Here is a 25,080-nt window from a genome sequence, read left to right on the forward strand (position 1 = left end):
TTAGATAAATTAAGGGATTTGGATTTCAAAGGGATCATGGTCTGTTTACAATTAGCCAGATAAGCAAGGCTAAGGAATGTGTTTATTTTTCCCAAAGGCTACTGACAATAATGGCAACATGAAAGTTTTTATATTGTGAGGAAGATAGTTTCAAAGGCATATGGAACAAGAGAATTTGCATATTCAAAAGAGAGAAACATATATAAAGGAGAATGAAAGTCTGTGTGTCAGAAGGCCATATAAGATCTACCAGGAGTGTGTGAAATAGCTTTAATGAAGCCTCCAGCATTTGTGCATAAGTCTACTGTACAACAAAACTGAAGCTGGGGAAAAGCCATTTGGAATTCCACTGTTAAGTGAGTATTGTGTTAACTTGCTGGTTCTGTTTTAAATCTAAAATCTATTCTGGATTGCTGCCTTAAAGGGAGTGTAATTGGGGGTCAGATTAATTAGGAATTTTAGGAGTTATTATAGTCGTCAGTAATTGTAATCTTATGTATATGCTTGAAATCTTTTATATTTTGTTAATAAATATTTTAATTTAATTTTATTAAAATCTCTAAAGGGCTTGGTGGACTTATTACCTCCGAATTCAGTGCACACATCTTGTAATAAAAACAAATTGCAAAACCGTTGTGGTAGTGCGACCAAGTTTCCACTGTGGATTTGGTCCACCTGGCACACACCATCTGCTACATCATGACAAGCACTCTTGTACCAGTACAAAGAAAACGTACCAATCACACTTCATTACAGATACTTCAAGTGAGAGAGATTGAGTAAGAGAGAGAGAAAGAGAAAAAAAGAGCAAGAGAGAAGGACGTTTGTTTCCCTTCTGAGCTTTATACAAACTCAGATTTCCAAAAGGTGAAAAAAAGATGGTCTAACTCACTGCATCATCCAACTTCCAGAAGGTATGTTTAGGATCATACAGCAGCATTTCACATTAATGAAAAAAACTGGATACAGACTGGATTTCACATGGATACAGATTCAATCATTACCCTCTAATGACAATTCGATAAGTACTGAAGGAGAAAAAAATTGCACAGACAGGGGGAAAGGACAGGGCAGTGGATTGCTCTTTGAAAGAGCTGGCACAGAACCTAGATGGGATCCCATGGCTACATCATCTATTTGATCTATTTGGGCATGCATGGTGTCATTAAAACTGAACTTGACAGCATGTATTGCTGAGTTCATAAGTTTAAAGAATATAAATTCAGAAAATGGTGGCACATCTATGTGACCCACGCAAATGTTGATGGCTTCATAAATAAGCACGCAATGTTAAACAAGCACATAGGCTGTTATGACTAATATCATCTGACAGCTCGTAACATTTGTTGAGCCAATGTTATCCAACTGCGCAACAAGTCCTAAAGGTCATTTAGAGTTTGCATTTGGACAACAAACAATATTGAGCATCTCTTTCCGCCAGTTGATTCTGACCAATTCTTTATAATAAGGCTTCAAAGTAAACTATATAACGTAGACCGTGCAAGACGTATTGTTGCTTAGAATCAAGATGCACCGTTCAGTAAATGACACCATTAGACAGGCTAGGCTTTTATTGCTAGAGTTTAGAAGAGTAAGAGGCAACGTGTAGGTCATGTATAGGCTTCATGCAAGTGAAGGAATACTTCATTGTGTACGTAGAAACTCACTAAGAACTGGCTGTAGTAATTCACTCAACCATTTGGCCAATTCATGCTGGTAAAGAACTGGTCATTTATAAAATAGCACATAATTGGATCCCACTTTTGTGTCTCTTCAGTAGCCCATACATGCCCTCTAGGCCCAGTGCTCACGAACAATTTCGTCAGTTTCCAGGAGAAGCAAGTTTTTGGTGGAATGAGCCCTAACCCTCCCATTTCCAATATCTAAAGGATGTGTTTTGTATCTGAATCTTGTATCTTTGAATCTGCAGCCACGTGTAAGGATTTCCTTACACACCTCAATGCGCTCCATCCTGTGTTTCAATTCACTTTTGAGATGGAGCAATCCAACTTGCTCCCTTTCCTCGATATGCTAGTTGAGAAATCTGCTAATGGGTTCTCTGTCTACCCCAAGCCTACCTTCACAGGTCAGTACACACGCTGGGATTCGTAAAGCTCCATTCGCTACAAGATTGGCCTCATCAGCAACCTTGTAAATATGGCCCTAGCCATTTGCTTACCTTGCAGGCTTGAAGCAGAAATTGAGTGCATCAAAGCTATTGTGTGGGACAATGGCTGTCCTGATCAGATCATTCTTCGCTGTAAATAGCACCAACTCACAAATAGGTCAAAGGCTGCCAAATTTGGACCTGAAAAGTGCCCAGTCTACCCCAAATTACCATAGGAAGGCAAAGTATCTCAAACATATGAAAAAGTTAAGCAAGCCATTTCACGCTGCTACTATGCAGTGCCTATGCAAGTGGTATTTCCCAATAACAGGATGCTGCTGACTGCCTACTGCACAATTAAGCAATGTTGTATATGAATTTCAGTGCTGGGCGATGCCAGGTATGGAGGCTTAACGTCCCACTGACTGGCTGGTCTAATCAAATAGCACGTTATTTCAGTTGGTCACAACAGGCAGAGTGCACACTGTACTCAACCAGCCTCTCCTTACAAATCCCAACATAAAACATTTACAGTTAGATGTGATTCCACAATTGGGGAGCACTTGCCGAACAATCCTGAGTGCGCTAATAGCTACACTGACTTGCCAACCAATCAGCAGTTCAGAGAAGGTTAATGAGATTAATACCTGGAATGGGCGGGTTGTCTTATGAGAAAAGGTTAGACAGGTTAGGCTTTTATTGCTGGAGTTTAGAAGAGTAAGAGGCAACTTGATTGAAACATATAAGATCCTGAGGGGTCTTGACAGGGTGGCTGTGGAGAGGATGTTTCCTCTTATGGGAGAATCTAGAACTAGGGGCAAGAATTTTCACTCGGCAGGCGGGCATGCGCCTGACCCGCTCGAACGTGAAATGACGTGCGTTGACGTCGGCCGAGCCTGCCGCACAATAGTTTGGTCGGATAGAGATAGAAGAGGCATCCTGCTCAATCAAACAGTCTCTCCTGCCTCTGAACTTGCGTCCGGGTGGGGGTCATTAAATTCTGCCCTCTTTTGCCAATGTTGTCAAGTCATGTACTCTGCAGTGACATTGATTCAGTTTATTTTTTGCCCGAAACTATGCTGGGCACACTACAATAATACCCTCTCCACCACACAGTTGACTGGCTATTTCAGGGAACAGTGACTTCAAGTATCCTGGAGATGCAACCTTAGTCCACAATTTTTCCCTTTCCCACACACAAAATGTAGAAAAGTAAAGAATTACTTCTAGATCACAGACCAACCAGAATGAACATGAAAAGTTACTGGCAAAAAACTGCAGATGCTGGAAATCCAAAACAAAAATAAAAATACCTGGAAAAACTCAGCAGGTCTGGCAGGTCTTCAACAGAACTAAGTAAAAGTAGAAATATAAGCATTCGTTGCTCCCAATGTTGTTTCCTCTACATTGGAGAGACCAAACGCAGACTGGATGACCGCTTTGCAGAACACCTTCGGTCTGTCCGCAAGCATGACCCAGAACTCCCTGTCGCTTGCCATTTCAACATTCCACCCTGCTCTCATGCCCATATGTCCGTCCTTGGCCTGCTGCATTGTTCCAGTGAAGCTCAACGCAAACTAGAGGAACAGCACCCCATCTTCCGACTAGGCACTTTACAGCCTTCCGGACTGAATACTGAATTCAACAATTTTAGATCATGAACTCTCTCCTCCATCCCCACCCCCTTTCTGATCCCCCTTTTTTTCCCAATAATTTATATAGATTTTTCTTTTCCCATCTATTTCCATTATTTTTAAATGTATTTCCATCCATTGTTTTATCTTTACCTTTTAGCCTATTTTGATCCCTTCCCTTCACCTCACCCCACTAGGGCTATCTGTACCTTGCTTGTCCTGCTTTCTATCCTTAATTAGCACATTCCTTAGATAATATCACCACCTGCAACACCTCTTTGTCCTTTTGTCTGTGACATCTTTTGGCTATCTCCACCTATTACTGGCCCTCTATCCAGCTCTACCTGTCCCCCCCGCACCCCCCCCCCCACCCCCCCACCACCAACCCCCCCCGCCCCCCCAAAACCAGCTCATATTTTACCTCTTTTCTATCTTCCCTTAGTTCTGTTGAAGAGTGATGCGGACTCGAAACGTTAACTGTGTTCCTCTCCGCATGAAAAGTTAATGTTATCTGAAACAACTCTTTAAGCAGAATTACAAGCATTGCCATTTTATTTTAATAGGCATTTTGAACTATAGTTGTATATTATACTTATCAGCTGTGCTTCCATGTTTAACAATTTGTCACTAAGAGAGTGAGAAAAGACATTAATTGTTTTTATGCTGAGATTTTGTTGAAGTGTTAAACCTTTTGCCACAGGGAGTGGTTGAGGTAGAGATCATTTTTAAGGGAAAACTAAATAAACATCCAATGCAGAGCTACATGGAGCAGCGCTACATAGAGAGAGTGGGGCAGTGGGCTTTGTTTGGATTGTGTCAACTCAAGGCCAGCACTGGCATGAAGGGGTGAAAGGCCTCCTGCTCTGCTAGAAACATATTTGGTTCCAGAATCACAAAAGATGTCTATTCCATACACAGAAAGACCCCCATGACTGGAAAAAGTAACAGGTACAGTAGCAGTAACAATAGTATCAGTAATGATAAGTTGCCTTCCGGCTGTTTGGCAACAGTAAAATACTTTTTCTTCCCCCATGAAGACCATCATTAATTTTACCTTGAAGAGGTTTGATTCCAAAAACTGACCATCCTCTCGCTGAAGTAGTTCTTTTTGTTAGTCAGTTTTAATTGGGAAGAATTCTGCATGCAGAAAGCATGGATTTTCCCAAACTAAATATATAATTTCCCAAGGATCTTATTTGCTTGTTTCATACCTTTAAACCTGCAATTTGGGCTACCACTAACACATGTAGAAAACCTACAAGGAAACTTAAGTAGCTGTACCCAATGTTAAAAACCACACTCAAATTAAGGTAATATAAATGAGCCAATTAGCATGAAAAGTAAGCAGTATACATATAATGGTGACTAGGGGTTTAAAAAAAACATTTTAGCTAATTATATTCTTTGCTATTACTAAGGTTTCCAAACAGCAACTGAAATTAAAACCACAGGCTCACACTGTATGGGACCAGGAAAACAGACGTGCTTAACTTTGATTCCTCATCTGTTCTTCAAGAACAAAATATATTACTTTGTGGTTTGGTCACGGTGACCTTTGTTTAGGTTGGAAACCTAAAATGATTCACTCGCCCTCTAATTCTCAACAAATTTTCTCCACTGGTGTTTTTTTTTTAAACAAAAGAGCTCCTTTTCTGCTTTTATTTTAGAAAAACATGTTCATCCAAAGGAGTGAGTACATTACTGTTCAATATGCAATTTTCAGCTAGATGAAGACATGGAGCCAATCGATAGTTTCCTATTGACTGGTTTTGTGTTGTTTAAGTTCATTCATTACCGAGTGTGGTAAAAATTTGTGATAAAATGTTGTTGCGCTCAGTGTTATTTGAAAAATATATAAATCACAGTGACCCTCATCATCAAAACAAAGAAGCATCCTTTCTGTCCTTTTTCATTGTTTCGTAAAATCTGTAATGGTTGATCATACTGTTTTCATTTACCACTTTGTGACCTTGGAGAAGGATAAACGGAACACAAAGTACAGTCAGGCTGTTGGGGGCAGCTTAGTGACTTGGTAACTTATTCAGCTGATAATTCCTGGTATTTGTTCAATAAAGCCTCTTCGGAAGTGTCACAGGTCTACAACGAAGCCAGATTTGTAAGCAGAAATGGGAGCTCGACCCAATTAATAAACACATCCTCAGTCTGACAAAAAAACATATCAATCGCTTGCATCAATTAAAAACCTGGGACAAGTCCAGCACTGGCTGATTAAGCTTCAGATCCACCTCACTTAGTGGAAAGTCAGCTCTAAGAGAGCTCATGCAGAGAGTCATAGAGGTCTACAGCACAGAAAAGGCCCTTCAGCCCATCAAGTCTGCACCAGTCAAACAAGTGTCTAACTATTCTAATCCAGCAGTAGGCCCATGGCCTTGTATGCCATGGCATCGCAAGTGCACATCCAAATACTTCTTAAATGTTATGAGGGTTTCTGCCTCCACCACCCTTTCAGGCAGTGAGTTCCAGATTCCCACCACCCCAAGTGAAAAAATTCTTCCTCACATCCCCTCTAAACCTCCTGCCCCTCACTTTAAATCTATGCCCCCTAGTTATTGATCCCTCCACCAAGGGGAAAAGTTCCTTCCTGTCTACCCTATCTATGCCCCTCATAATTTTAAACACCTCAATCTTGTGCCCCCTCAATCTCCTCTGCTCCAGGGAAAATAACCTCAGTCTATCCAATCTCTCCTCATAACTAATGTACGCCTGTTAATATCATGGTGACAAGTGATGCTGTCAACCAGGCGACCTCTACTTTGTCAAGTAGTCCCAAAGGTTGGTGCAATTGTCACATTTACAATCCGTCATTCCAATGTTAAGATCGTCAGAGGTGCAAGACTAAACCGACATTGAATCCAAGATGCATGGGAAACATCTGTGCCATTTCTGTTTCAGAATATACACCCCAGCAGAACTTGCAAAAGAAAATGGTATTCTGAAGTTAAATACATATCATTCCACTTTGGGATAACTAGTGATTGCTACCAGGATTTCTTTAATCATCACTGAAGTCAAAACATCGCTTGGAAAGAAATGCAGACCAATCAGACAAATGCAGGGCACCCCCTGTACAAACAGTGTCTACACTTGTCATGGTATTTCATTTGAAGTTCTAATTCTACATTTGAGTTAAACATGAGCAACTTGTTAAAATTAGAGCACTGAAGTTTGCACTGCTGACAGTATTTACCTTCACAGAAGGGGCAGCACTCCCCTGGTATTTTGACTGGATTCTGACAGGTCTGCTTGCACGCCATGGCCATGCAGTGGTGTTCCCCGTTGACACACTGGCAGAAAGTACAGTCATCTTCTCGCCACTGATCACCATGTGCTCGAATCTGACTTCTAGCCAAACAGCCAAGGCCACCAACAGCTGGAAAAATCGGGTCTGCACAGAACAATGAAGGATTGAGATTAAACCATTGAAAAAAGCACGAGGAGTCAACATGATTTATTCCCAAACAGCACTATACGCTGATTGAAGGGAAAAGGGTTCTTGCATTTCTTGAATGGGGAAAGAGTTATATTTCATGGCTTTCTTGGAAATTGTACTAGGAATGAATTTCTACAATAACCATGTAAACCAAGAAATTGCGATTTAAAAGTGAAACATTGACCAGTCATTGGTTGTGACATAAGAGCAGAAAATGCTGGAAATTCTTAGCGGGCCATCCAAAGTCTGTGGAGAGAGAAACCGAGTTAGTGGGCAGAATCTTCAACTCTCAGACTTGTGGAAATTGGGAACTCAAATGCAGATGGAATAGTCTTTTCTGTCACTCTTTGGCCAAATCACGGCTTAGGATCCCGTTTCTGGGTTCCCCAGCCAATCAGAAAGAGTGAGGGGTGTTGCATGGAATCTGTCAAGGATTTCTAATTAAAGAGTCCTCAGCATGGGTCAGGAAGATTCAGCTGGAGTCCTGGGGCTACAGCAAGCACAAGAATGGAGAAGAGGCCCGAGAAGGCTGCTCCCCGGGTCTCTCAACCTCACCTGGAGGTCCTGCTGCAGGGTCTAAGGGACTACAGTGAAGTGAGCTCTCCCATGGACTGGAGGAAGAGGAAAACCTCTCCAACCAGGCAGGCGTGGATGGAAGTGGTCGAGGAGGTCAGCAGCAAAAGTGCGCTCCCTCCAACTTGGGAGACAGTTCCCCAAGAGGATACAGGGTCTCAGGGTGGTGGGAAAGACGAGTGGTGTATCACTTTCAGGTGCTAAGCCCCACACTATGACTTCCCCAGCATTCTCCTGCACATCATTCCTCAAGACAACATACATTATAGCTCAACTCACTGCTCTCTCTCCAGGCATCATCTCACATCCCCAACTGAACAGTAAACACTCACCCTATTGCCTATTGCCCTCTTGCTCCCGTAGCATAGGCACCCTCCACAAATGTCATCCTTCCCTCCTCTCCACACAAGTGATTTCTAAAGCTGATAATTCAAAAAAGATCTTTCACAGCATGTGGGTGTCGCTGGCAAGGTCAGCATTTGTTGCCCATCTCTAATCGCCCTTGAGAAGGTGATGGTGAGCTGCCTTTGTGAACTGCTGCAGATAGGTACACCCACAGCGCTGTTAGGGAGGAAGTTTCAGCATTTCGACTCAGCAACAGTGAAGGAACGACGATGTATTTCCAAGTCAGGATGGTGAGTGGTTTGGAGGGAAACTTTCAGGTGGCAGTGTTCCCATGTATCTGCTGCCCTTGTCCATCTTAAATGGTTTGAAAGGTGCTGTTGAAAGAGGCTTGGTGAGTTGCTGCAGTGCATCTTGTAGATGGTGCGCACTGCTGCAACTGTGCGTCCGTGGTGGAGGGAGTGGATGTTTAAGGTGGTGAATGGGGTGTCAATCAAGCGGGCTGCCCTCTTCTGGATGGTGTCAAGCTTCTTGAGTGTTGTTGGAGCTGCACTCATCCAGGCAAGTGGAGAGTATTCCATCACACCCCTGACTTGTGCCTTGTAGATGGTGGAAAAGTTTTAGCAAGTCAGGTGGTGAGTTACTCACTGCAGATTTCTCAGCCTCTGACCTGCTTGTGCAACCGTAGTATATAAATGGCTGGTCCAGTTCAGTTTCTGGTCAAGCTCTCTGCATTGCTTCCTTGCAGAAGTGAGCACACAACCTCGGTGAGAGACAGACTCGGGGGCCAACGTCCCTTCAGTGACAGCCACCTTGACGACCGCTAACGATGTGCATCCACCTACTCCACAGGGAAGGAGACCTTCTTCCAGGGGCTGCAGGTGTCAGCAGTGACCTGTCGTGAAAGGCGGACCCTCCTGAGGAGATGGGAGCTGATCCTCTGCCTGTAGGCCCTGTGTCTGGTTGAGGGGGGTGGGGGGGGCGGGGTTCTCATCTCCTTGGGGTTGGCGGTGTTGCTCCTGCTGCTGCTCCACTAGTTCCTCATCAGAGGTGCAAGATGCTGCTGTGTAAACTGTTTCCATACCATGGTGAAGGCTGGCAGCAAGGAACTGTAGCTGAAGGTGCGTGATGTGCACAAGAGGTGAGCCAATTTCCAACAGGTTGGCAATGAGAAAACACCCTAGAAGAAGTGCTATAGCACCAGCCTTTCACTGGTCATGGCTGGAGCTCTTCAATTTCACCGCTTAAAGCCTTCCCAGCCTGTCAGTTACATTGAAGGAGCATTCCCTGCTGTGCACTCACCTGGTTAACCCCGGCAAGCTGTCGACAGCTCGGGAAATAGGTGCGCTGGCTGCTAAAGCTCGAAATGCTGGTTAAGCCAGAAGTTAATGATGTATTTCCACATGACAATTACTTACCAGGTGGTTTCCCTGCTCGCCTACAAACCTATTCCGGTCAAACATGGAAGTGGACCAGATGATGTCAGAATCCTGACCGGACGTCACGTTTAGGGGAATTAACTCCCTGCCCGCACCAAAGCACACCTCCCCTCCCGCCCGTTAAAAATGTCCCCAAATGCTTCAGATCGATGACCTATCATTAGAACTGGAAGATGTTCGAGACGCAACAGGTTTTAGGTGCATACAGGCAGTGACAAGGTGAAGGGGTGTTGGGTATAGAGGAGCTGCAGTTGGCGACAGCAGAATGACAACCTCCCCCACCCACCACCCACCACCCTCCCACCCCCGCCCCCGTGCTGTTGGATAAAACGGAAGCAGTGGTTGATATCCAATGCTGAATCTGGAAGGCTGTGAAGTGCCTAATTCAAGGGTGAGGTGCTACTCCTCAAAATTCCATTGAGCTTCATTAGAGTACCCCATAGTGAATATTGTGTAGGTTACAAAGAGACCAAAGAAAGAGAGGGAATGAGACGGAGAATTAGAACAACAGGGGTCAGAAGCGCAGCGTCGCTTGCAAACTGAACGGAGGTGCTCCACAAAGCAACAACTCAATCTGTCTATGGTCTCCCCAGTGTACGGTAGACTACATTGTGATGCAGCAAACACAACATACTAAACTGAAAGAAGTAGAAATAAATCACTGTTTCACCTGGGGGGTGGGGTGGGGGGGGGGGTGGGGGGAGAAGAAGTGTTTGAGGCTGCTGAATGTAGGAAGGGAAAAGTGCAAAGGGCAACTGGAGGATGTTGCATCTCCTGCGCTTTCATGAGAAGGTGCCATCGGAAGGGAAGGGGTGTTTGGTAGGATTGAGGAGTGGACCAGGGTGTCGCGGAGGGAACGGTCCTTTGCAATGCTGAAAGGGGAGGGGAAGATGTGTCTTCTATTGTGCTGGAGGTGGCGGAAAAAGTCCGATGATCTGTTGAATTTAGAGGCTGGTGGGTGGACAGTGTGGATAAAGGAAATTGTGGTTCTGGGAATGAAGGGGTGAGAACAGATACGGGAAATGGGGCGGACACAGTCCAGGGACTGTCAACCACCATGGAAGGGAATCCTCAGTTGAGGAGAAAGGAAGACATATCATATGGAAGGTGACATCATCTTTGTTGTTGCAATAGAACATTGTAAAGTTTGCAATTTATGGACTTACATCCGCATTTCTGAATTCACAGTATTCTCAGAATAAAACTCAGAATAATCTTGGTTACAACAAGTGATTCCAGTGCAGGGAATTAAGAGGGAGAAATAAATAACTTCTTTAAACAGGGATTCCTACTTCCTTTAAAAATAGGTTCAATTAATTAATGATTTGCTATTATTTTGCTTCTTTTTGCCTGTTTTTGCCATTGTTTTTGCCAGAGAGAGACACTGAACTGTGACAAGTATGAAGCAGTTCTTTATTTACTTTGGTAGCTCTTCCTTTATATCATGCACAAAACCTGAGAGCTTATAGAGGTAGCTGTGCAGCCTCAGACTGTATTGTCACATATTTGGGAAGTTTATTCTTATTGTCTCCTTGGTGACAGGGTTGACATAAGGTTCAATATAAAAGTTTTGATATTGGCACTGCCTCAGTCATAGAAATGGCAGCATGTTTTTTTCATTTTTGATGAGATTGGTAATGAGTTTATAACCAACCTCAGCAACACAGTGAGAGGTATGAAAAGGGGCACATTTGAGAGATGAATTGAATGGCCCCCTCCCATGCTGCAAATTTCTACAATTCTATGATTCAAACTCAAGCCTAGAGAGAAAACAGAAAATGCTGAAAAAACTCGGCTGAAAAACAGGAAATGCTGAAAAAACTCTCTCTCTCTCTCTCCTTCAAGTCTAGAAAGCTTTTAAAAATGTTTATTTTACTTATACATTTGTGGGATGTGGACATCACTGGCTGGGCCAGCATTTGTTGCCCATCCCTAATTGCCCTTGAGAAGGTGGTGGTGAGCTGCCTTCTTGAACCGCTGCAGTCCATGTGGTGTAGGTACACCCACAGTGCTGTTAGGGAGGGAGTTCCAGGATTTTGACCCAGCGACAGTGAAGGAATGGCGATTTATTTCCATGCCAGGATGGTGTGTGGCTTGGAGGGGAACCTCCAAGGTGGTGGTGTTCCTATGTACCTGATGGCCTTGTCTTTCTAGATGGTAGCAGTCATGGGTTTGGAAGGTACTGCCTAAGGATCCTTGGAGAGTTTTTGCAGTGTATCTTGTAGATGGTACACACTGCTGCCACTGTGCGTCAGAGGTGGAGGGAGTGGATGCTGAAGGTGGTGAAAGGGGTGCCAAACAAGTGGGCTGCTTTGTCTTGGATGGTGTCAAGCTTCTTGAGCGTTGTTGGAACTGCACTCATCCAGGCAAGCGGAGAGTATTCCATCACACACCTGAGTTTGTGCCTTGGAGATGGTGGACAGGCTTTTGGGGAGTCAGGAGGTGAGTTACTCGCCACAGGATTCCTAGCCTCTGACCTGCTCTTGTGGCCACAGTATGACTTTGGTAAGAACTGCTCAGATACTGTGACAGGCCTGTAGACTCTGCGTAGGTAGTGCCTCGTTTTGAGCTGCTCCGCTCTCTGTTTTGCAACTACCAGTCCGCCACCAGCATGCAACTATGGCTGGTCATGTTGCTCCTCATTTGAATCCCAGTTTAATGCAGCCAAAGCACAATACTGAATATTTATTGCTATATTTCTAATATTGATTCGTCCCCTTTAACTGCCGCTGTGCTCTCGAATTGCTTTCACGCTGAGTTTCAGGAAGCTTAGGAAACCTATGGAGCCAACATTAAACTAAAAAAGCAGCTGACTATCACTGTAATTGTGTGAGCAACTCTCCTGATGGGGGGTGTGTGGATTTAGCCTAATGCACTCAATTGAAATGTAGAAATTGGCCAGCTGGAACCAGCTTCTCCATGCTTTTGTCAACTCCCCCATTTTTTACCTCCCTTCCCCCATTCACCATGTTAAAAATTCCTCACATTATCTCTCGTCTCCCTCTGCACAGATACTGCTTGACTGTTGAGGTCTGCCAGCATTTTCTGTTTCTATTTCTAATCTTTCTCTCCCTGTCTGATCCAGCACGTGGCTCTGTGAATAACCCAGAAATTACTACCTCAGATGTTCAGTCCCTTAATCTAGAATTTAATTCCGCAAATCTTTTTGCAGGACCTCAGAACTAGTCCCTTCTCCTCCCTTCATCGGTGCCTGTATGAGCCACTACCTGGGGCTGTGTGTCTGCCTAGAATCATAGAATGGTTACAACACAGGAGCTCATTCAGCCCATTATGTCCATGAAGCTTCCTGCAAATGTAATTCAGCTGGTTCCTCTACCCTGTCTTTTCCCTCTCACCCTGCAAAATTTTTTCCCTTCAGGCAATTATCCAATTCTATTTTGAAGACCTTGATTGAATCTGACTCCACCGGTTCTCAGTGAGTGCATTGCAGATCCTAACCACTCACTGCATAAAAAAGTCTTCTGCATGTTGCCATTGCTTCCTTTGTTACTCACCCGAAATCTGTCCCCTCTGATTCTTGACCCCTCTGCCAACGGGAATAGTTTCTCCCTGTCTACTCTGCCCAGATATCATGAAGAGATATTAATGTATATAATGTTATTGGAAATTATTTTAAATTGGACTTGTGGTAGGGTCTATGTCTGTGGGTGTGAGTGTGTGTGTTAATTGGATTAAAGCTAGTCTGGGTGCTTTGATGTGTAGTAGCTTTGAAATGTTAAACAGTAAGGAAGCTAAGGTAAAGAGTACGTTTGCATTTTGTTGAATAAGCCATTCAAAGGTGGGGGGGTGGGGGGGTGTGAAATCTTGCACCTAGCTAGGAGACACCAAGCAATACATTTAAGTAACTAATAAAATTGGTACTATGAAAGGGGTTTCATTATTAGAAGGGGTGGAGTTCAAAGGGCCCAGTGATACAATGAGAATTTATATTCAAAGGGAAGGCTAGGTATATACAGAAGGTTTTTGGGTGGAAGTTAGAGGCATGTAATATCTAAGCAGCCTGTAAGCCTATCTCTGTGTCTGCGAAGGAGCCAAATTGAAAGGAACCTCATAAGATAAAATGTGCTTTGCCTGGTGCCTGTTTAAATCTATGGGTTATTGCTGCCTTGGGGAAGATTATCTGGTAGTGATTAATTTGGAGATTTGTTTAATAGTTATTATGGTAGTAAGTCGTCAACATGTATGTATTTAATTTATTAAAGTTAATACATGTTTAACTTAATTTATAAAAAAAACCTCTGGAGGCTTGTTGGTTTCATTTCTGAATTCAGAGTTGCATGTCAAACATACCAATTGAAAATATAGGTTCTGACAGTCATTTAAAGTTTCCCTCTGGGATTTTAAATAACTCAGCCTTTACCAACTGCTGTGTCATAACACCTGACCCCTCATGATTTTGAGCACTGCTTTGAACATGTCCTGTTCCAGAACCTTTTGTATTTTCATGATTTCCTGAATCCTGGCACCATGGAAGCAACATTATTTGGGATTCTGGGTCACCTCTACAGAAGAATCCCGAACAATCACCACTTGTACATTCTCACTAGCTGTACTGTTTCTCTCATGATTATGTTTGCTCCTCAATTCCCTGTTTTCACTCATGATTAACCACCTCCATGTCACCCTTTTCATCCACACCACTGATACCTAACTGTACACATCAGCCAAATTGAGCTCCAGAAATGAGTCCCATTCTACCGATACCTGTTGCTTTGCTGATTGGTTACCCAGCCTCTCACACCAGCTCTTATAACCCCGGTGACCTGTGGGGTCATCACCTTCTGGAACATCTGCTCTGGAAAATTTTCTCCATCGCGACTGCTGTGGAGTGCGATCATAAGGATTAGGAGCAGGAGTAGGCCACTCAATCCCTCAAGCTTGCTCCACTTTTCAAAAAGATCATGGCCAACCTGCTTGCGGCCTGAACTCCACTTTCCTGTCTACTCCCACCCCCCATCCTCACACTCCACACTCCCATTAACCCTCAACTCCCTTCTCAATCAAAAATCTGCCTAACTCAGCCTGGGATATATTCAGTGACCCAGCCACCACTGCTCTCTGTGAAAGAGAATTCCAAAGACTAACAACCCTGTGAGAGAAGAAATTCCTCCTCAAATCCATCTTAAATGGGAGATCCCTTATATTTAACCTGTGCCCCCCAGTTCTAGATTCCCCCATGAGAGGAAATATCCTCTCAACCTTGTCAAGCCCTCTCAGAATCTCACATGTTTCATTAAGATGACCTCTCATTCTTCTAAACTTCAATGAGTTTAGGCCCAACCTGCTCAACCTTTCCTCAAAAGGCAACCACTTCAGCCAAGAAATCAGTCTACTGAACCTTCTCTAAACTGCGTCCAATGCAAGTATACTGTTCCTTAAGTAGGGAGACTAAAATTGTACACAGTACTCCAGGTGTGGTCTTACCAATGCCTTGTCCAGTTGTAGCAAGAATTCCCTACTTTTATACTCCATCCCCCTTGCAATAAAGGCCAACATTCCATTTGCCTTCCTAATTACTTGCTGTATCTGCATACTAGCGTTTTATGATTCATGTACAAGGACACCCAAATCACTCTGTACTGTAGCATTCTTCAGTCTCTCGCCATTTAAATAAATTCTGCTTTTCTATTCTTCCCGCCAAAATGGACAACCTCACATTTTTCCACATTATACTGCCAAACCTTTGCTTGCTTACTTAACCAATCTTTAACTCTTTGCAGACTCTTTGTATCCTCCTCGCAACTTGCTTTCCTACCTATCTTTGTATCATCAGCAAATTCGGCTATAGCAGTCAGTCTCTTCATTCAAGTCATGAATAAAGATTGTAAATAGTTGAGGCCCCAGCACTGATCCCTGCGGCACTCCACTAGTTACAGTTTGTCAACCTGAAAATAATCAATTTTTCCCGATTCCTTATTTCTTGTTAGTTAGCTAATATTCTATCCATGCTAATATATCACCCGCACCCCCCCCAAACCCCCAACACCATGAGCTCTTATCTTGTGAAGTAGCCTTTAGTGTGGCACCTTATCGAATGCCTTTTGGAAATCCAAATACACCACATCTACTGGTTCCCCTTTATCCACCCAAGTTACATCCTCAAAGAGCTCTAATAAATTTGTCAAACTCAATTTCCCTATCATACAACCATGTTGACTCTGCCCGATTATATTATGGTTTTTGAAATGTCTGTTACTACCTCAGTATTCTAGCATTTTCCCAATGACAGATGGTAAGCTAACCAACTACGGTTTCCTGCTTTCTGTCTCCCTTCTTTGTTGAACAGTGGTATTATATTTGTGGCTTTCCAATCTGCTGGGACCTTTTCAGAATCTAGGGAATTTTGTTTATTTTGTCAACTCGACTCTCGATCTGTTCAACTTTGCTCAAGGAATGCAGCCAAAGCATACTTTATACATGTACAGTTACCATAGATGGTAATGAGGGCAGGGAGATCAAGATCATGCATGGCAGCATATCAACCTGCACTTTGATCCTACCATACCAATTCATACATTTAACACAAGGGAGTTTAATTGGCTGTTTAGTCAAATTATTTCTAGTTACTCACTCTAATTCATTACTTTAACTTGATATGTTTTGAAAATCTTTTCTGAAGTACTCCCTGAAGTCATTCTGGAGTTACCTCCATGACCACCAAATTCCCATCTGACAGCTCAGCGGCAATAATCGGACTGGATGAATTCATTCCATTGATGTCAGTTCTGAACTAGCAGGTTTGCGCACTGCAGTCATCTGTACCTCTTTGTGACAAATCACTCTCGACTGTTTACCCAGTGCTTTCCGAGTCTTCCTCAACTTTGTGTTCCACATACTGCTCTGTACGGGGCTATGAAAGGTATTCTAAAGATTTCCATTCTCAAAATGAGCCCAAACCTTTACTGTGGTCTTTCTTGGATATTTTGTATAAATGTTGTTTCTGGTCCAAGCCATGTTCTTGTTCTGTCATTCTTGATTCTTTGCACCCTGGACACTGCCAATATTCATTCCTCTCAACCAACTACTCTCTGCTGTTTAGTACCTTGTGCTCATGAACACAAGTCACGTTCCCACACACTGATACATATAATAAGCTCTACTGATACATATAATAAGCTCTTGCCTTGTGAGAGAGTTATTTTAGAGTTGAAAAGCATAAATCAGTATTTATTTCTTGAATAATTTTTTGGTGGGGAAGAAAAAAAATCCATTAATAAATCATCGGGACTTTCACTGTGAAAGGTAGCTAATTTGTCGTGCTAACACTTCTAAGTCATGGTGACCCTGCATGCAAATTCCTGACCTTTGATTTGTTAAATTTCACTTCATACCAATCAGCAAATCAGAGTGTTAGGGGGGAAAAAAAATTCCCAACATTCATCCACTCTGAAGTGCATTAGCTTGAACCAGAAGGGACAGACCACGTGTTTTATAGCAATCAAGGTGCGTTTTATATTAAGCAAAATGGAAGGGTAAACAAGATTTCTCATCTCTTATCAGAACAAGAGTTAGCAGAAAACATCCTTTCAGCTGCATCATGCATGAAGAACTCAATGGAAATGGCAACGTTACATTTTTCCTTGTGATAAATTCCATGCAATTCCCAGCATCAGATTAAAAACTAAAAGTTAGCCACAACAAGAGATAAATTTTCAGCCTGTCAACAGTGATGGTAGTTATCTTTATGAGAATTCCTTAACCTGACACCATGCATTTTAAATTCCTTCTGTCTCATTACTCTCTTACTAAGGCTCAAAAGTTCCAATTCCTGAATCAACTGATTAAGTGCCATTACAGAAACGAGGCCAGCCCCCATTATAATTTAACTATTCCTCTATATTAATCTGTTCACAATTTACATTAATATTTTGGACTTCGGAATCAAAAAGACAATTTTTAACTTTGCGCATAACTCCAAATTTCAGGGGGGTTTGGGGGCGATAGTCAATACTGAGGAGGACCGCAACCAATTACAGGAAGACATTGATAAATGTACAGAATGGACAAATAATTGGAAAATGAAGTTCAACACAGATAAATGTGAGGTGGTATGTTTTGGTAGGAAGAATAGGAAGGTCACTCATTACTTAGAACTATAGAAAAGTTACAGCACAGAAGGAGGCCATTCGGCCCATCTTGTCCATGTCAGCCCGAGGACACCCAGGTGCCCTTTCTAATCCCACCTTCCTGCACCCGGCCCATAGCCCTGCAGCTTACAGCACTTGAAGTGCAGATCCAGGTACTTTTTAAAAGAGTTTAGAGTTTCTGCCTCTACCACCAACTTGGGCAGCAAATTCCAGACACCCACTACCCTCTGCGTAAAAAAGTTCTTCCTCATGTCCCCCCTACAACTTCTGCCACTTATCTTGAATCTATGTTCCCTGGTTCTAGAATTCTCCATCAAGGGAAACAATTTTATCCTATCCACTCTATCTATTCCCCTCATAATTTTGTACACCTCAATCAAGTCACCTCTCAGCCTTCTTTGTTCTAAGGAAAATAACCCCAACCTATCCAATCTCTCCTCATAGCTACACTTTTCTAACCCTAGCAACATTCTTGTAAACCTCCTCTGCACTCTCTCCAGAGCTATTACGTCCTTCCAGTAATGTGGTGACCAGAACTGCACACAATACTCCAGTTGTGGCCTCACCAGTGTTTTATACAATTCCAACATTATATCCTTACTTTTATATTCTACACCTCTGCCAGTGAAGGAGAGCATTCCATATGCCTTCTTTACAACCTTGTCTACTTGAACTGCTGCCTTCAGGGACCTGTGTACTTGTACGCCAAGATCTCTCACTTCATCTACCCCTCTTAGTTTATTCCCATTTATTGTGTAATCCCTGTAACTGTTTGACCTCCCTAAATGTATGACCTCACACTTCTCTATGTTAAAATCCATCTGCCACTTTACCACCCACTCCACCAACCCATCTATATCGTTTTGGAGATTATGGCAATCCTCTACACTATCCACTACTTGGCCAATCTTTGTGTCACCTGCAAATTTCCCAATCGTGCCCCCAACGTTCACGTCCGAATCGTTAATATACAACACAAACAGCAAGGGTCCCGATACTGAGCCCTGTGAAACACCACTTGAGACAACTTTCCATTTGCAAGGACATCCATCGACCATTACCCTTTGTTTCCTGTTACAAAGCCAACCTTTTATCCAGTTTGCCAGATTACCCTGAACTTAGATGGTGCAAGTCTAGATGAGGTAGATGAACAAAGGATCTGAGTATAAATACATCAATCAATAAAAGGTGCACTGCAGCACTAAATTTTATTCCTACAGGGATAGAATTGGAAAGTTGTGAAGTTATGCTAAATTTGTACCAAACCTTAGCAAGACCACACTTGGGAGTGCTGCATTCAATTCTGATCACCATATTATAAAAAGGGTTAGAGACACTGCTGAGGGTGCAGGGTAGATTTACAAGGGCAATACCAGAAATGCATGGCTATACATAAACACACCTTCTGTTTAGAAGGAGGGCTGTGGACTTGTGGAAGTCACATGACGAAGGAACCATTTTTGTGGTCTGCTTTGAAAACCAGCAAGGAACTTCTTGCAGACAGAGCGTTTCACCAAAAAGCCACCAAACTAGCTGCAAGTCAGCAAGCAGCTAAGATAATTAACAGCAATACCTTGAAACTGGGAGACCCTATCTGAGAGAAGGACTCCTCAGCCTGCTCCAGTTGAAGTTCATCTGAGAACTCCTAGAAATTCGTATAAGAAACCTCAAAGCCTGTGAATTCCTCGCTTTACATGAACTTTGCTTCAACTTTAAAGCATCAACTGCATCTAAGAAACCACAGGCTTGCCACAAAAAAGACTGAGATAATTATAAACTATAACAGTGTATTACCTCCATCTGTATCTAATCTTTGTGTGCGTGAAAGTATGAGAGAGATGAGCAAGTGAAATGCTGTGTTAAATTCAGGGTAAGTGTGTGATAATAAATAATAATCTTTATTTTCAACTCACAAAAAGCTTGCTGCTGGAATCATTTAATTGGGACACTCACTCTGAGGCTAAGAAAACACAAAACTCTTACATGCAAACATACAAACCACGGGCAGCAAATGGAAACACAAATTCTGTCCAAGTCAGAAGCACTTAAGGGGAAGGTAATAAAAAGTTTTGATGACAGATTTACATGAGAAAAGACATGAGAAGACTCAAGTGGAGTGTAAACACCAGCATGGACTGGGTGGGCCAACTGGCTTGTTTCTGTGCCATAAATCCTATGAAATCCTATGTAATCCTATGTAATATGATTGACAGCATAGTGCATTTAGCATAGCAGAAGAGTTTAAAGGGTTTGAAGAAGTGAACAAACCCAAGCTAGTGGAGACAAAGGGAGGTGGTTGAAGCCACAGTGAATGTGTGGTAAATTGATCACAATTAAGAGGGGAAAAGAACGGAAACATATTGGCTTAATCTATGAACATGGAAAGATAGGCAATGCAATATTGGGACTGACAGAAAGAAGAGCAGCGGCCTTGGTAAGTAGGACCTGGTGAGTAAATTAGAAAAGTGTAATTTTTTAAACAAGTAGCTATACTTGGATTTAACTGAGAAGTGTCAGGAATAAGGGAAATTTAGGGCCAATATAATGAAGTAATATAAATAATCCAAAGTAGAATAAAGTTAAGGGAAGTAGAGTTAAGACATGGCAGGGCAGCTCAGTCAAGTGGAATGCGTGTCCAGTAACATGTGTGAAGTCATGGAGGCTCCCGGTGTCGTATATGACCACATGTGCAGGAAGTGCTGTCAGCTGCAGGAATTTGAGCTCCAGGTTTCAGAGTTTGAGCGGCTGGAGTCACTGTGGCGCATCACGAGGCTGAGAGCTACGTGGATAGCACGTTCAGAGTGGTGGTCACACCACAGCTTGAGGGCCTGGAGACAGAGAGGGAATGGATGGCCACCAGACGGTCCAAGAGAAGTAGGCAGGTAGTGCAGGAGTCCTCTGCTCGCTAATTAGTTTTCCGTTTTGCAAGCTGGTGAGGGCGCTGGTTCCTCAGAGGAGTGCAGTCAGAGCCAAGTTTGTGGCACCACGAGTGGCTCAGCTGTACAGGAGGGGAGGAAAAAGGAAGAGCTATTCATTGCTTAGGGGAACAGACAGGCATTTCTCTGGCCATAGATGTGAATCCAGGATGGTATGTTGCCTCTCTCTGGTGCCAGGGTCAAGGATGTCACAGAGTGGCTGCAGGAGGGTGATCAGCCAGAGATCATTGTCCACATCGGCACCAATAACCTAGGTAGGCAAGGGGATGTGGTCCTGAAATCAGAATTTAGGCAGCTTAGAAAATTAGCAAGCAGGACCTCAAATATAGTATTCTCCAGATTATTCCCAGTGCCACGTGCCAGTGAGTACAGAAACAGAAGGATAAGGCAGATGAATGAATGGCTGGAACAACGGTGCAGGAGGGAAGGCTTTAGATTCCTGGGACACTGGGACTGGGTCTGGGTGGGATGACACCTGTACAAGCCAGAAGGGTTGCACCTGAACAGAGCTGGGACTGAGTTCCCTGTGGGGCATTTTGCTAGTGCTGCTGGGAAAGCTTAAAACTAATTTGACTGGGGTGTGGGAACCAAGAGAAAATATGAGAGAGGATTATCAGGGTGTGCAAAATACTGGGAGGGACAGGTAGCACTAGCATAGAGAATAGTAAGTTGATAGCTGAAGTCGGGGTAAGGGAGAAAGTAACAAAATCTAAATCAGGGTTACTATGCATGTATGTGAATGCACGAAGTATAGTTAATACGATAGGGGAGTTACAGGTGCAGATTGCCGTGTGGAAATATGATGTTGTGGCGGTAACAGTGACCTGGCTCAAGGAAGGGCAGAATTGGGTGTTAAATATTCCCGGGTACAAGGTGTTCAGAAAAGGTAGGAAAGAAGAAGGGGTGGCAGTATTGGTTAAGGTGAGCATTGCTGTGCTGGAGAAAGATGATGTCCCAGAGGGTTCAGGGACAGAATCAATTTGGCTAGAGCTAAGGAACAAAAAAGGTGCAATTACATTGCTCGGTGTAGTCTAGAGACCAATAAAGATTGAGAAGAACGTAAAAGAACAATTCTGCAGGGAAATTATCCTGCAGAGAGATGCAAGCATTATAGAGTAATTAGAATGGGTGACTTTAATTACCCGAATGTAGACTGGGACAGTGGTAGTGTAAAGGGCATGAGAGGGGCAAATGTTTCTACATGTGTTCAGGAAATTTTCTACAGCAGTATGTGTCCAATCCAACAAGGGAAGGTGCACTGTTGGACCTGGCTCATGGAAATGAGGTGGGCCAAGTAGGTCAAGTGTCAGCGGGGAAACATTTAGGAGGCAATGATCATTGTATTGTACGTTTTAGGATGATGATAGAAAAGGATGATAGGCAATCCGGAGTAAGAATAATTAACTGGACGAGAGCCGACTTCGATGGGGCAAGAATGGAGTTGGGCCAGATAGACGGGAATGAAAGATGGGTGGGAAAAACTGTAGCTGAACAATGGGCTACCTTCAAAAAAGAATTAGTTCGGGCCCAGTCAAAGTATATTCCATTAAAAGGGAAAGGTAGGGCAAACAAATCCAGAGCACCCTGGATGAAAAAGGAGATAGAAATTAAGAAGAAGGAAAAGTGTGCTTATGACAGGTGCCAGGTAGAAAATACAATTGAGAAGGTTCAGAGGGGAGGTGAAAAAGCACGTTAGAGAAGCAAAGAGGGATTATGGGAAAAGACTGGAAGCCAACATAAACGGCAATCCTAAAGTTTTCTATGGGTATATAAATAGTAAAAAGGTGGTGAAAGGAGGACTAGGACCGATTAGGGACCGAAATTTACACATGGACGAAGGGACCATGGCTAAGGTATTAAATGAATAATATGCATCCATCTTTACCAAGGAGCTAGATGTTATCCAGGCCATGGTGACAGACGAGGAAACTCTGTCACTAGAAGGGTTCCAGATTGATAAGGAGGGAATGTTGAACAGACTGTCGGCACTTAAAATTGACAAGGCACTGGGACCAGATGAGGTACATCCAAGGATATTGAAGGAAGTGAGAGTAGAAATTGCAGGGGCACTGGCCTCCATCTTTCAGTCTTCCCTAGACTCAGTTCCAGAGGGCTGAAGAATTGCAAAGATTGCAACCTTGTTCAAAAAAGGTTGTAAGGATAAGCCCAGCAATTACACACCAGTCAGTTTAACTTCTGTGATGGGCAAGATTCTAGAAACAATTATTCAAGATCGAATTAGTAGTCACATGGAAAAGTATGGGTTGATAAGGAAGAGCCAACATGAATTTCTAAAGGTGAAATCGTGTTTAACTAACTTGCTGGAGTTTTTTTTTTGAAAAGGTAACTGTCACAAAAGCATAATAGTTTTCATAATGTTATAGGGATTTATTGTAAAGTAGTAATAGTGGGGTCTGGAGAGCGAGAGCGAGCACTTGTGCGTGTGTTGTGTGACTTAATTGAATTAAAGACAGCTGGTCTGAAGGCTTTGATGTATCAGAAGAGAAGCTAGGTTTGAAATGCTAAATAAGTAAACATGGCTGAAGTTTTAGAATGTGATGTGTAAAGGAAAATTTACACATTCAGATAAACCAGAGTAGTTGAATTTCAAAAGAGAGGGTGAAATGTTACACTTAGCCAGTAGAAGCCAAATAGTGTGTTTATTTTTCCCAAAGCTTACTGATAAAATTGATACTATGAAAGATTTTTATTATTAGAAAGGTGAAGTCCAAAGAGATATTGGAACAATGGGATTTACATTAAAAATGGAGAAACATGTATAAAGGAGATGAGGCTGTGTGTAAGGAGAAGGAATTCTAAGATCTAACAAGTGTCAAAAGCCTCCAGCCTCTATGTACCAAGCTGCTGCCTATAAAAACCAAAGCTAAGAGAATTCACGGTAAAAATCCCTTTCCAGGGTATTGTGTGCTTTGCCTGGTTTTGGTAAAATCTATTTTGTTTTTACTGTTGCCTTAACGAGCGTGTAACTGGGAGTCAGGTTAATTGGGGGAGGTAGGAGTTATCAAAGTAGTAGTTTGTAGACCTATGAATGTGCTTAAAGTTTTTTTTAAATTAATAAGTGTTTAATTTAGCTTTGTAAAAAACCCTCTAAGACCCAGTGAACTTATTACTACTCAATTCAAGGCACACAACTCGAAATAAAAATACACATTGCAAAACAGTTGTGACAGTTGTTTCAAGTTTCCCTCTCGGATATGAGCAGCTCAGCATTTACCATCTGATGTGCCATAACAGTAACAGGAAAGATCGATGAGGGTAATGCTGTTGATGTGGTGTACATGGACTTTCAAAAAGCATTTGATACAGTGCCACACAACAGATTTGTGAGAAAAGTTATTTCTCTTGGACTAAAAGAGACAGTAGCAACATGGATACAAAATTGGCTGAAAAATAGGTAGCAGAGAAGAATGATCAATGGATATATTTTGGATTGGAGGAAGGTTTGTAGTGGAGTTCCCCTGGGGTCGATATTGGGACCCTTGCTTTTCCCAATATATATTAATGATCTAAATCTTGATGTGCAGGGGACAATTTCAAAGTTCGCGGATGAATCAAAGCTTGGAAGTGTTATGAACTGCGAGGAAGACGGTGTGGAACTTCAAGAGGACATAGACAAGTTGGTGGAGTGGGCAGATAGATGGCAGATGAAGTTCAATGTGGAAAAGTGTGAGGTGATGCATTTTGGTAGGAAGAATGTGGACAGACAGTATAAAATAAGGAGTGAAATTTTAAAGGGGGTACAAGAGCAGAAAGACTTGGGTGTATATGTGCATAGATCATTGAAGATGGCTGGACAGGTGGCGAGAGCAGCTAATAAAGCATATAGTTTCCTGGGCTTTATTAATAGGGGCATAGAATGCAAGAGCAGGGAGGTTATTTACGTAAGGCACTAGTTAGACCTCAGCTGGAGTATTGTGTACAGTTCTGGGCGCCGCATTATGGGAAGGATATGAACACATTGGACAGAGCGCAGAAGAGGTTTACAAGAATGGTTCCAGGGATGAGAAACTTCAGCTATGAGGTTAGATTGGAGAGGTTGGGACTGTTCTCCCTGGAGAGAAGGCGACTAAGAGAAGATTTGATAGAGATGTTCAAAATCATGAGGAGGCTGGACAGAGTAGGTAGGGAGAAGCTGTTCCCACTCGTAAAAGGATCAAGAATGAGAGGGCACAGATTTCAAGTTATTTGCAAAAGAAACAAATGGGACGTGAGAAAAAACTTTCACACAATGAATGGTTCGGGTCTGGAAGTGTGATGGGAGCAGGTTCAACTGAGGCATTCAAGAGAGCATCAGATGATTATCTGAATAGAAACAATGTGCAGGGGTACGGGGAAAAGACAGGGCAATGGCACTGGGCCATAATGCTCATTTGGAGGGCCAGTGCAGACACGATGGTCCAAATGGCCTCCACCTGTGCAATTAAAATTCTGTGATTCTGTGAAATACTGTGAGATCTGAAAGATAAACA

At 42.8% G+C, this 25,080-nt stretch overlaps 1 protein-coding gene across 3 annotated transcripts in view; it reads right to left on the minus strand.

Moving 5' to 3' along the window:
- The window catches only part of LOC144693340 (cysteine-rich motor neuron 1 protein), a 256,361-nt gene that overhangs the window by 45,376 nt on the left and 185,905 nt on the right, over positions 1–25,080 (minus strand). For all 3 annotated transcript variants that reach the window (XM_078563159.1, XM_078563160.1, XM_078563161.1), the window contains one exon: positions 6,950–7,147. In XM_078563159.1, coding sequence (XP_078419285.1) covers positions 6,950–7,147 — 198 coding nt within the window. The remainder of the gene's footprint in view (positions 1–6,949; positions 7,148–25,080) is intronic.

Source organism: Cetorhinus maximus, chromosome 18 (assembly GCF_964194155.1).
Source record: "Cetorhinus maximus chromosome 18, sCetMax3.hap1.1, whole genome shotgun sequence".
Taxonomy (NCBI): Eukaryota; Metazoa; Chordata; class Chondrichthyes; order Lamniformes; family Cetorhinidae; genus Cetorhinus; species Cetorhinus maximus.